The 13804-nt window shown below is 45.7% G+C and overlaps 1 protein-coding gene across 1 annotated transcript in view; it reads right to left on the bottom strand.

Annotated features, from left to right (window-relative positions):
• The window catches only part of wasf1 (WASP family member 1), a 32109-nt gene that overhangs the window by 6753 nt on the left and 11552 nt on the right, over positions 1-13804 (bottom strand). Inside the window, 4 exon segments of the mRNA XM_019873804.1 lie at positions 3431-3548; positions 5410-5563; positions 11116-11250; positions 11465-11611. Coding sequence (XP_019729363.1) covers positions 3431-3548; positions 5410-5563; positions 11116-11250; positions 11465-11597 — 540 coding nt within the window. The 5' untranslated portion in view covers positions 11598-11611.

The raw sequence follows: 13804 nt of genomic DNA, 5'->3' as shown, positions 1-13804 counted from the left end.
CCTCCCTGTGTGGAGTTTGCATGTTCTCCCTGTGCCTGCGCGGGTTTTCTCCGGGTACTCCGGTTTCCTCCCACATTCCCAAAACATGCATGGCAGGCTGATTGAACACTTTAAATTGTCCATCGGTGCGAGTGTGAGTGCGGATGGTTGTTGGTCTCTGTGTGCCCTGCGGTTGGCTGACAACCGGTTCAGGGTGTCCCCCGCCTACTGCCCGACAACAACTGGGATAGGCTCCAGCACCCCCTGCGACCCATGTGAGGATAAGCGCATCGGAAAATGAATGAATGAATGGTTATTATTCCGATTCAGACTGGTATTCAAAAACACAAAGTTAGTGTCATCCAAAGAGCAAGACAGCTCCTCCTCCAAAACAACATCTGCCGTTAAAATGTTGATTTGTATTCAGAGCACATCTCCTTCCTAGATATTTACACGTGCAACTATATATGATGTGTATATACTGTCCATATGTAACGATAGGACATAAAGTTGAATTAGGGCTAGTAACGGGCGGCGGCGCTCCCAAAGGAATGAGGGTGCGAGTTTAGTGGGTTGCAGGCTTTTCACCACTTGGAATAGCAGATGCCCTGACAAGAGGGGTTAGGGGGGCGGTCAGGGGCAGAGAGCTTACCTCGCGGGGGTTGAGGAAGGGTAGAGGAGGAGGAGGAGGAGGAGGAGGGGGGGTTTCGGTGAGGACGCTTATAAGGCCCTCGGGATACACAAGATAAGGCATATCCAGCTGCGCACATTTAGACGGCATTGGATGGGAGGACAGAGGACAAAAGTGGACAAGCAAAGATGAAAGAAAGAAGACACTTTTTTGGACAAAAAGCAGCAATGATGACGGCCGAGTAAAAATATCCCAATCGTAATTGGGATATTTTGACAACTCTTATTTCCAGCGGTTCCTTTGAGTGACTCGGCAAATATCCTCCAAGCTCATTCACGGTGGCTAATGAGATTAGGACGCTGCAGCTTTCTCGGGTTTCTCTTTGACATGCGCCGCTTCTGATCCACATTTATCAATGGATGCGCGCACTGCGGTGTGGGAACGGACCAACAGTTATCATTTTATCGCCCTGAGGATTTTGCCCCCACTCAAAATATAAATCGACTCTCATTTTATGTGCGTCAAATAATCGCAATCTGTTTGTGCACGCTGGTGGACTTCTAGTTAGTTTTGAATTGTAAATATATAAAAATGCATAATTGACGTTCGACCAGTGGCGTCAAACTCATTTTTGTCGCGGGCCACTTTTGAGTTACGTCTTCCCTCGGAGGGCCGTTATGACAGTGAAACCACAAAAGGGTTTTTCATCGCATTATTACTTGTAAGGGTAACAAAATAATTGCAAAAATCTCAATGTAATTTATTACACATGATAATTTGACATTTTCGGTCATTTATTTTAAGTAAGGACCATGCAAGTTGACACACATGATTTTCTTTTAGGGGGCCTCATAAAATGATGCGGTGGTCCAGATCAGGCCCGCGGGCCTTGAGTTTGACACCCGTGTGTTCGACATTTGCAAATTCAATTTTTTTATTATATTTTTTAAAATATGAACCTCTCCGCTCTTTGCTGAAAAGCTCCCTAAACTGCCCTATTGGCTTTGCTGAGCTATGTCGAAGTGAGTTTCAGGGCTTCATTTGGACAAAAGTAGTGCCTTTGTCGCCATCTTGTGGCATCATTTGGCAAATTCAAAACGTTTTTAGGAAGGGCGTCAATTACTCATTTCGCCCATTTGTGGCAACAGCTCGCTCCCCCATCACTGTTCAGGCTACATTTTTACCAAGCGGCAATAAGGCAACCGTTATGTTGCTATTTCACCCAATTTGGGTTACTTGTGTAGAAATAACCAAGTGAGTCTGCATGTGCATTCACCACGATTCGAACCATGACAACATATCAAAGCGAAACAGAGGCTCTCACTGTTAATCGACTGGCGAGATGACATCATCATGTATTCCAACCCATCTGCTTAAAACCACATTTTCACCATGTGCGCATGCAGAATGGATTTTTTTTTATGGGCGGCGTGCAAAATAATCGCTTTTATCATCTTTAGGCTTGACTGGAATATGCGGCGTGTAATTCCTCAAATCCCCGCGCCCCCAAGAGTCTCTCTGCGGGGTCCGTCTGCAGAGGTGTAATTAATAAGAAGGAAATCTCCGCAGGAGGCCTCGGCTGTAAACAAGCACAACAACCTCACTCCTCCGACGCAAATAAAGTCTTATGTACTGTGACGCATAATTATACGTTGTCTCTCTCATTGCAGCCAAGCTCGTCTCCCTTGCAAACGTCGTCTTGCATTCCGGAGGAGCCTCCTCGCTCGCAGCACCGCCGCACTTAATCCTCATTGACGCCAATTCTCATGAGCTCTGATTGTCTGCGAGGTTGACTGATTGTCAGGGAGGAAGACCTCGTCCTTCCCACTTTGCGTGAGTGCCCTGAACGTTGCATTCGGGCTACATGCGTTTTGAAGTCGAAAACGGCAAAAGATAGCTGCCCCTTCTGATCGCTAATAGTATCGACTGATTGACAGGTTCCGTAAGTGACAGCTACTTCATGAACGAGTCCGGTCTGTGAATGCAGACCGCGGCATTTCAAATCAGCGATACGGACGGAAACAAGGATGTCATTCTCCCTCTAGTTCTTGTTCTTTCCCCCAAACGGTACAGTGAAGAATCATAAAACCCAGATAAACACCCGTGGCGTCATGTTGTTCTGTCCATGAGGTGATTCTTTCGGTCCTCCCAAGTGCTAACACCTCTGAGGATTTGACTCCACCTCCTGTCCTCAATCTATTTTTTCCCCAGCAGTTTTGTTTTTATTTGGTTTGTGTAGGACGGGGGTCGGAAACCTGCGGCTCTGGAGCCGCGTGCGGCTCTTTAGCGCCGCCCTACTGGCTCCTCTGGAGCTTTTTCAAAAATTCTTGAATAAGGAAAAACATGGGGGAGGGAATTTTTAAAAAAAATATATGGTTTCTGTAGGAGGACAAACATGACACAAACATTCTTCACGTTTTCCAATGCTGTTAAAAATGTGTCGATTAAATATTAAATTTCAACATTTCCGTCACCAAAGATTTGCGTCATAGCCTGCGACAGATTTTTATTAGCAGCACGGAGGCAAATATCGATACATACAGCATTTATATAAGGCTTTTAATATTTTGCGGCTCCAGACATAATTGTTTTTTGGGGTTTTTTTTTTTTTGGTCCATTAAGGCTCTTTCAACATTGTGGTTTGCCGACCCCGATCAAGACCGTATCAGACACAGTAAACGGGGGGACGACTGCAATACTGTCCTAAAAAGCCGGTCGTGTAGCTCCACCTCCACAAGTGTATCCAACGGATCGAAAACGCCTCAAAAACCCAAAGCTGCCAAACTGTACCGCTCGTTGTGAACGTGGAACAAGACGTACCTTCTGTTTACGCCTCTCCTTCCGCTTGTCTTCCGTGTCCTGCAGCATCTTCTCTCGCCACAGGTCGAAAAAGTAAGAGGGATTGGTGTAGAACTTGAGACCCTCTTTGCCGTCATCCCTGCACACCAAACGGGATAGCATGACAGTTTTAACGGCGTGCCAAAAGTTCAGGATTCGGGGTTAAGGGTTTCGAACGTGAGCTCATGACCCGTAATAGCGTGTCCAAAAGACTGATCGCCATGGTGACAATCTGAATTGACTCAGCTCGCCATTCCGAGGACAACAAACGGGCCTGTTTTAGATCAACTCTTGACACAAGCGCTATTAGGTAATAAACCGGATCGCCCAGAAGCCACAAAAACTTTTTGGGGGGCGGGTGAAAGATGAGTCCGCTCTCTCTTTTGGTTTGTTTGGTGCTTCTTTTGCATCAAACGCAACGTTGAGTGGCTCTTGAAAGATCGCTATAAAATGCTCCCAAACGGCTAACAGAACAATGTCTGGATTATCTGCTGCTGATCCGGGTTAGGATTGTTCAATTTCGGAAGCTGTTTGGCAACTTAGTTGTTTGGTGCTGCTTGTTGGCTAGGTGGTTAGCAAGTCTGTATGACAATTCGAGTGGTTCGTTGGAACATGATCTGGATTTTGTTTTGGGGGCCAGGAGGGGGGGGGGCATCATGGAGAAACAGAAACATTGGGAACATATTTCATATTTTCTTTAGTTCATCCTCCAAACCTCTGGTGCTGATCCCTATTCGAAATGTCCAGCCTTGCGGTGGCATTTTTTGTCGCGATTTCGGCAACAATCATGAGCAAATTTGTTTCAAGTAGCTCATTCATTCCTTTTCAACTGATCAGTTGCTCCTCTTTACTCACTCCCCTGAAAGTTTTTTGGTCCCCCTTGCCGTCACCTGGCGGAGCTCCGACCACCATTGGGCAAGGGAGATGTAAAACGAACTGGAACCTCCACCGTGGCACTTGTCACATCAGTGTTGTCGCTTGAAGATCAAAAAGGATCAGAGCGACATGCACTGCCAAGAAATGTTCTTTCACATCAGTCGGCGGAACAGAAAGGCGAGGACTCCACCTTTCTGATATATTCTTCTTTTCAGGGGGCGGGGGGGGGGTCTTCTCAGGCTTTGATATTGTTCTTCATTCAAACATCCCGACTTTTCTCGAGCTTTTTTTTTTTTTTCCCTGTGTGTGTGATGCTGCAAACTGGCTCATCTTCCAGGTCTCAATGTGGCCAGTCAACCTTCTGTGACTGCATTGAAGACGTTGAAAAAGAAGACCCTCAACGGCAGAGGCAACAAAACAGAATTCCACAAGTGGATCATACAAGGGCAAAGAGAGCGTAGCTCTGCAAATCTTAAGTGTTTGTCGGTGGATGGGGGTGTGGGGGTGGGTGATAATACGGATGCAGTCTTTGTCTAAGAAGCCTGGGGAGAATTCCCAGTAAGCCTTTTGGTGTGAGGTGTAAAGGAGAAGGGCTGGGAAAAAAAAAAAAACAAACAGCAAGAGAAGGGCGGCAAGATGCGCCAAGGAGGGAAGAAATGACAAAGGAACGTCAAGTATAATCTCAGCGAGCAGTTCTAATCAGCTAATGCAGCGGCGAGAGTACATCCGCCTTCCTTGCGGCGACCCAAATTAAGTGGAGCCAACTTCCAGCAAGCCAGACATCTGACATTTAAACCCCGGAAAAAAACGCCTTTGGGCACGCTGTTCAACCATCGGCGGTGCGTCGTCGATTGCAAATCATGACTGATGGCGAGTTAAGACCTCAGCTGGCACCAGGCGAGACGTTTGACAAAAAGACGAGGATGTCAGCCAGTTAGACACCCACACATTGCCTTCACTTGGTCTCTGGACTGAAAATTCACTCGTTCTGTGGAACTCGGGCAACAGACGGGGGTTGCATGATACTGTATATATCGTCCTATCTCCATCATCAAATAAAAAGCAGGAAGAGCACAAATTCGAACCTGTAGGGCGTGAGGATGTTGAGAGGTGGCGGCTGCTCGCAGATCTGGTAGGTCTCCTGCATCGGTATGGGCAGCGAGTCGCGGTCAAACAGCTGTTGGTCCTGGATGGTGGAGCTCCTGAACGCCTTCCTCATGGTGATGTCCTGGAGTGACACTGAAGGAGAGACATTGCAAGCTATTGTTTGGTATCTGCTTACCGAGAAACACCAAGACGAGAGCACTTGTGGGGTGTGTGACTGGGCAGTGGCGTCAGTGGGGGGGTTATGCAATTTATCTGGCTGTGTGTGTGTGTGTGTGTGTGTGTGTGTGTGTGTGTGTGTGTGTGTGTGTGTGTGTGTGTGTGTGTGTGTGTGTGTGTGAATAATACAGTGGTACCTCTACTTACGAAAGTAATTGGTTCTGGAAGAAATTTCTTAACGAGAAAATTTTGTAAGTCGAGACGCGTTTTGCATGTAAATGCCCTAATTCGTTCCAAGCCCCCCCAAAAATTCAGACATAAATCTTTTTTAAAGCATAAAAATGCATCAAACTATGCAACAAAAACATGTTACAAATAGATTATTGCACAATAAGTGAGTGTTGTGCATAATGTAAAAAAGCAATGAATAAAGAATAAAAATGATGGTCATTTAACTTTTAACTGCGTCCTCATCTTTTTTTTTTTGCCTTCTTTAGTTCATGTTCTCTCTCAGAAGTGGTTTTTGCCTGGCGTTTTGTCCAGACCTGATCCAAGGACATTTGCGTTTGCTTTTGACAATCCTTCGAAAATGTCCAAGGCAAACATCAGCATAATGAGCGATCGCCCTACTGGTCAGCAGTAAAAGTCAGTAGCAACCCACAAGTGCCTTGTCGGCATTCGCCATTACTTTCTCATACCAGAATGTGTTATTAGTCGCTTTGGGAGATTCTTATGAGTCAAAGTTACACATATCTCTCGATAAGTTACAAAGTAGGTTGCCTGTGATTTATCTTTGGGAATAAGAGTGTACTACAGGAAGTGATATGGTCACTGTGTCAGTGTTGCATATTTAACGGCATTATTGGTAGCGTTTATAAGCGTACTTATTTGATTGCTCTTATTTTATCCTATGTTTGGATTCAGTTACAAATCTGTATTTGGTCTTAACTCATTGGAAAAAAAAAATATGTGCGGCTGTTTGGGATTTGTATTTGAGTACCCCTGACCTACACACTTTGTCATCATGCCCCCTTTAGGATATTCAGCTCAGTACTTGGAAGCTCATTTAAGTGAGACGAGGCCGCAGTGTGCATATAGGCCCTATATGCACACTGCGGCCTCGTTATACAGCCTACAGCCTACAGCCTATATTATAGGCTGTAGGACAGTTCCATCGATTTTGCCCGGGGTGGCCGCGTTAACTCCCAATCTGTGGAGTTGAGTGGAGATGCCAAATTTTGGAGTGAAATCTAGACGCCTGAATTATTCAAGTGACAAATGGACTGATCCCTCCCGGCAAGGCGGAAAAAGCAATGTGGCGTACTGACCCCAAAAAACTCTAATTGAAAAGCATTGTTGAAAGCGTTCAACCCTACACACCAAATAGAGTGTGTAGGGTGATTTAAAAACAGCAAAGGTGATGAGTTCGGCAGACTCAGCACATCCACGTGGGATTCGAGGCGGATGCGAAGTGGAGAGTTGGGGGTGGGGGGGGGCAGTGTGCTGTGACAGACCACAAAGCTATCACGAAAGGAGGTCATCCACTCTGTTGATAAAAAAGTAAATGGATCCGGAGCCTCAAAAGGCAAACGCGAAAGATGGACATTTTTTTTTATTGGAGTTTCTATCTAAATCAGGGGTGTCAGACGTACGGCCCGCGGGCCGAAACCGGCCCACAAGGAGGTTCGATCAGGCCCACAGGATGATTTGAAAGTGAAAAAATGCATAAAAGACATGCAATGAATATTTTTAAGAATATTTTTCAATACCAATTACTTGTTACAGTTTTGTGCCTTTGTACAATCAGTGGCATCAGTTGCAATGCATATATGTGAATGATAAAAAGTAAATTGCACATTTGTCTAAAATCTAAGGTGCTTCATGAAATGTTTTTTAAAAGATATGCTCATTAAATTTTAACATTTTCCTCATGTTCTTGTGCTTCTTTCGACCAAAACAAAGGAAAGACATATTATTTGAGTTATTTATAGCAGAGTATGGTATCATTTTAATGGTCCGGCCCACTTGACATCTACCGAGGCCGTATGTGGCCCACAATGTGAAATGAGTTTGACACCCCTGGTCTAAATGCTAAAAAGGAAAATGGTCCTGAACCATGTTGAACCCACTCCTACACTGGTAATCTGAATTTGGACGGAAACTGAAACCGTTTATCCATGTGAGCTAATTTATGAGTTGAGTTAGGTCGCTAGCTTGGTAGCTCCCTTGTAATTGTCTTATTATCCACTTGTGTATTGGCGGATGTCCAAACGGGATACTTTTTGCTCATCTGTGAAACATGCGCTTCTCGTTAGGAAACTTCCATCTGGTACACTGCGACTCATTTGCAAGTGGACTCTTTCCATCCTTCCAGCACCTCCGCCGCAGCAGCCGTTCTCTGGAATTTAGATGCGGCGACCAAGTAAGCAATCTCTCAGTATGCCGGTGCATCTCTTCCTCCAATGCAAATTACTGTCCTATTTTCCTTTCGCCTTCTGCCGTCCTTTACTTCGGACTTCAAAACAACTTTTTATCCCCTCTGTTTCCAAGATCTTCTGGCTGATTTTGTGCAAAACCTGGCAGGCTATAATATCCACACGGGGGATTTCGTGTCTTGTAGGCTGAGCACTCACAACCAAATTTCCAGGTACTTGTTTGACGTTTTGATAGGGCCGGCCTGCCAGGAAAGCCTTTTGGAGCTGATCGGAGAGGGAAGATATGAAGACGGAAACGGAGAAATTTGGAACCACGGGGGGAGAAAAATGAGCTTAAAAAAAAAGTCCCGTTTGGAAAAGTGATGACAGATACGCAATACCAGAAACACTGTGGAAGGGGGGGGGGTTAAGCGACAAAATCATAGAAACTGCTCCTGAGAGATTTGTGCTAGCTTTGTGGCCTTCTATATTAGCCCGTAGCGATATAATGGTGCCATTAAGGGTGGAGGATGAGCGTGTGGTGGGGTGGGGTGGGGTGGGGGGTGTTTACAGGCTATTACATTGGTGGGCTAAAGCGACAGTGTAAGAGAGCCTGACAGCACACAAATAGCATCCGCGCAAGATGGAGCAAAGGCAAAGGCAGGGATCAATCAGTCAGATGAAAGGCGATGATGACAAAAAGAGGAGGTGAAGAGCAAAGTGAGCGATGGACACCCTTGAACGGGATAAAGGCCAGGTGGACCGGGTGCCAGTTTCCATCCGATTATAAACGCACACATTTTCGGGATTAAAAGGGAGGTACGACCTTAACCGCGAAGCCACCCGCGGCTCGCTCCGTCACTCCGTACACTACATCCCAGTTGCTCGCGTCCCTCCGACCTTCAGCCGAACATCTCGCTTGTGAGGCAATACTGAAGTTAAGTCAGCTTGAAACGTTTATGACAGCATTTATTAACTTGCGCACGAATTCTGTCAAATTGTTCTGGTGCCGCCATCATGACTGACACGTGAGACCATCCAGATGTCTGGTCACCCGTTGCATTATAATTTTTTTTTTTTTTTTAATGACTATGCCAATCATTTTTTTAAACTCAGCGGTGTGTTGAGAAGCAGGTGGCGCAGGCTGCTGATTTTTTATTTTATTTTTTTTGTCATAGCAATTCCAAAATGTGTCACAATGATGATATTCCGCGCATTTGCATCACAGTTAACTGGAAATGGAGCCAGTTCCATCTGTTACCGGTATTTGGGGCATCAATACGATTATTGATCACTTTGTTCTGTTATGTTCTGATGGGCCGGTTTGGCTATTTAAAGTTCTTTTTTTTTTTTTTTAAGTCTTCTGCATCCTACTCCACCCCCACCGTTCCTATCTTCCCCCTGCAGTCCTGATTTATGATCCACGGCCCCCCGCCCCCACTCTCCTCCACTACACTCTTCCCGCAACACCACAGACCCCGTCACCATCGCAAAGAGCGGCGAAAGCCTCCACGCTACGCCGCTCACATACATTCGCATGTGTTTCGACAATCGCTGAGGAAACGAGTCTTTTGTGGGACACGTTTTCTCGGAGAGAATCAACAGATGTCACGTTGCGACAGAACCGCGCTCACGTTAAGCCTCTCTCAGCCTGCGTCAAGACATTTATCCGACCGAGAGCTTTGATACAAAACTCGGCCAAGCGGGAGGTTCACGCTTGTCTGCCGCTTACCTATTGAAACGTACTTTTTCAGCACATGGTGAATGTATTTCAAATGTACAGAACAGTGACACCGAGGGGAAAAAATGTAGCTAAGCGGTGGCTTTATGGAGCCATGGCTTGTAAGTTGGAAGACTTTTTTTGGTGTATGAATGGCAAGAGGTAGATACGCAGATTGATTGTCACTATATATTAAAACACTTTTTTGAAGTGTTCCTTTGTGCCTTCTCTGGCTTGCACAGTTCGATAAAGAAAAGTCATGTATTTTTCATAGTTGAAACCAGCTTAACGCTAATGTATCATTTGAAACGCGATAGACGGGCTAAAGCGGGTGTGTCAAACTCATTTTTTTCACGGGCCACATTTTAGTTACTGTTCGACTTGGGGGGGTTACGGGGAGGGGGGGTGTTATGACTGAAACCATATAAAGAAGTGAAGACGAACTTGGAAAAAAAAGGTACGATCATGAGGGTTTTGGCCACACGAAAATACTGAAAATATCTCTTATTTGTTATGTATAGGAATTTCAATTTTTGGTTGACATTTTAAAAAGCATCATGGAAGTTGACATGTTTGATGTGCTTTCGCGGGCCACATCAAATGATGTGGCGGGCCAGATCGGGCCCCCGGGCCTTGAGTTGGACACCCGTGGGCTAAAGGAAATTAGCATGGATGTAATGGTAATTATAAGGCGTCCAACAACTGCGACTGTAACACGCGCGGAGCAACAACGCATACAAACAAACAGAGGACAGCCATACTCACAGGCATATACCGTATTCTCTTCGCTCTGTGCGAACAAAGAAAAATCTGCGAACAATGAACCGAAATATAGCAGGGGTTAACCGTACACGCCTTTGCGTCCCCTACTAGAGGTTCTTTCCTTTCATATGGACCGAAAGAGGGTGGCGGGTGGTGTAAAAGGAGTAGAAGAATTGATGTGCAGCCCTGGGCACCGCAGCAGAAAAAAAAAAAAAAAGCAGTCGAGTGTGAAAGAATTTATCTGGGCCAGGTTGGAACGGCTTCCTCAGCAGGTTTAAGATAGTCCAGCCTGTTCCGCACACAACCTCTGTCACTTAACTCAGACTGGAATTTCTCCCTTCTTCTCCACTTTTTCTTTTTTCTTTCTCATTATGGCGATTTTCTTCCAAACTCAGACTGGAATTTCTCCCTTCTTCTCCACTTTCTTTTTTCTTTCTCGTTTTGGCGATTTTCTTCCTTGTCTGACACTTTTCTGAACGCAGTAAACGTTTTTTTTCATTTATTGGTGTTTTTTTTTCCTTCCCTGTAGTACACTAAAAATGCAAATTGTGAAGTGCGAGTCCCGAGCTCTCCTAAAACCTGTTTTTGCGGCAGCCATTTATTGCTCTTCAAATGTAGACAACAGTGCTCACATTCTTCCTCTTTGGGGTCCAGCTGCGTGACGCTGATGGAGAGGCGATCCACGCGCTCCTGCAGAGAGTTGACCCGAAAGGAGAAGGAGTGGGCCTCGTTGAACAGCTCCCCGAACAGGTCTTCTGCATATTTGCCTTAAAAAAAAATACCAAAAAACAACAACAATTAATCACAAAAAAAAAATAAATTAAAAAAAAATAAAAATGGAGAGCTTCACTGTAGTTTCAAACATTGTTGACTAGCTTAACCTTTTCGAGGACAGCGGTTAGTTACTACAGTGGACAGCTTCAGGTCACAGGGTGCGCGAAGGGGGTTAAAGCGTGTGTGTGAGATCTTGGGTGCACTGACTGAGGCTACTGAGCTGTCGGATGACGCTGGCCAAGGAGATGTTGGTCACACATTCCAGCTCGTTCTTGATGTTCCTCGGCAGCGCCGTGTGGCACAGGTGCCTGGGCTCGATGGTGCGCTTCACCAGCGGCATCCTTCCGCCGTCACCTGGGAGGGAAAGTGGGACGCGGGGCAAAAAAAAAAAAAAAATCAGTCAACCGATTGCGAAAACTCCTCGGCGCCTTAAAAAAAAATAATAATAAAATAAGACCGCTCTTTGAATATGTTTTCATTTGCCGTCATTCATCTTCGACATCTCCATTCACTGCCATCTGAGACTTCTTGGCTTTCAGGAGCTTTTTCTATTCCAAATAATCAGCGTGTAGCAAAAAAAAACAAAAAACGGACAAAAAGATTTGCATGCACAACCTCTATGCGTTCCTCCACTGAGGATTTCCACACCACGCCAGTGACATGATGACACATGACAGGGCTTTTCCCACGAGCATCGTGCTGTCATTTTTCATGGCTTCCCCAAGAGAAAACGGCTCGCTCACACGCGCGTGTCCCAGTTCGTACTTCGAGTTGAAAGATTTGAATTAAGGTAGAGGGAGACTTGTCAGAGATGTTGGATTTAAAAAAAAAACAAAAAAAAAACTAAACATAAACGCTGAGCAATGGTTGACCAGGCGGACATGTCTGGAAGGTCACGCCGCTATCTGAAATGATTGATCTTCCTCATGAGATCATTAGAAGCCAATCAGAAGATAAAAGTTCACATTTAGCCCATGCAACTGTCACAATGTGTGATGTCAGCATGTCCCGTGAGACGCCGGTGCGCTTCACCAGACCTCCCCGCAACCCAGCGTTGAAGGAATAACAATGCAAAGTATACTCCCCATTCCCCGATTGCGTCGTCTTTGGTAATTGGCACTTTCATGCCAATCAGTAGACGCAATCACGGTCCTATTCACCATTCGTCAGGCTGAAAAGCACACAAAGGCGTTGCTGATAATCCGAGCAAGCACCCCCCGCCCCCCCCAACAAAAGATTTCTGGTGTCGGCCACAATGGCTTCTCCATGACGACGGGTTCGGGAAAATGACACCAGCAGTAACGACGTCTAGATTGCACCCGTGCGAGTGCGGATGACTGTGGTTTCTCTTCATGCCGGTTGTACTTCTGACTCACGCGATGCTAATTCAATTCCTTGGCGTTTGCACAGCGGGGTCGCCTTTGTCTGAGGTGGCAAAAGCACTCACGCTCTGTACTCAAGTAGAAGTATCAACACTTAAAAAAAAAATTGACAATGAAAACAAAGAAGACCACATTTCGGAGCTGAAATATTGATCATTTTTTGCAGCAGATAAAGAATATACGCCTACGAGTATCGTTATATGCTGTCTGTATGCGTCGCTAGCGCTTGTGTTCAAACACACTTGGAAGTTGTCAAAAGGTTTACAAATGCCGCAGCACTGATGCTAACTTCTTGAGCCCGTCTTTGGCATTTTGTGTTGCGCATTAGCATAAAGCTAACAGCATTTCCCGAGACACTTATTGAAATTTGGTGAATTTAGTTTGACATGAACTTCAACTGCCCAACTGACGCCCGTTGCGAAGTTCGTTGCCACCATCGCAGGTGCGCGAAAACCCAGAGGTTGGAAACCGTATATTTTGATAAAATTAGGAGTAGAAAGTACCGATATGTTTTCAAATGCAGGCGTTAAAAATTAAACAACGAAAACTTTGAGCGACCAGAAAAATCGACTTTTGTACACGAACGAAATATACTGGACTTGGTTACTTCCCTGCTAACTCCATAGCAGTGCTCTGTGACTCCTCGCCATGGTAACAGATCCAGCGGACATAGCTACCTTATAGCGAGAGACGGGTGGGGGGGGGAAAGGGACTTGGAGGAATATCTGACATTCCTTGAAGGATGAAAGGATGGCGGGAGGGCTTGGGAGGTTTAGTGGGGTCTCCTCTGATGCAGCTCATGGCATCGGGGGCAATATGTCAATCGAGTGACTTTAATGAATCCTAATGGAGCGTTTCTTCACAATATACATCCGTGAGACCTCTCACGCTGGAGCAGGTCAAGTGGGTTCTATTTGGACAACAGCCTCCGTACGCGAGCGCCATTGTGTCGCACAAGGAGATCACGCGCTTTTTCCTGCGCTTTTTATTTCGACGGTCGTAAAGAAGGCGGAAGGGGCGCTCTCCATCCCCACTCGGCCATGTCCGCAGAACATGTCAAGTGTCTTTCGGGCCAATTAAAATACGGCGCCAGCCTTGCTCCCTTTCGGCAGTGCAATGGCACCACGCATCGAACATCGCGGGTGAAGCGCGTTAGCATTAGCAT

This window comes from Hippocampus comes, unplaced genomic scaffold (assembly GCF_001891065.2).
Source record: "Hippocampus comes isolate QL1 unplaced genomic scaffold, H_comes_QL1_v1.1 scaffold126, whole genome shotgun sequence".
Taxonomy (NCBI): Eukaryota; Metazoa; Chordata; class Actinopteri; order Syngnathiformes; family Syngnathidae; genus Hippocampus; species Hippocampus comes.
This window is presented reverse-complemented; position numbering and strand designations above follow the sequence as displayed.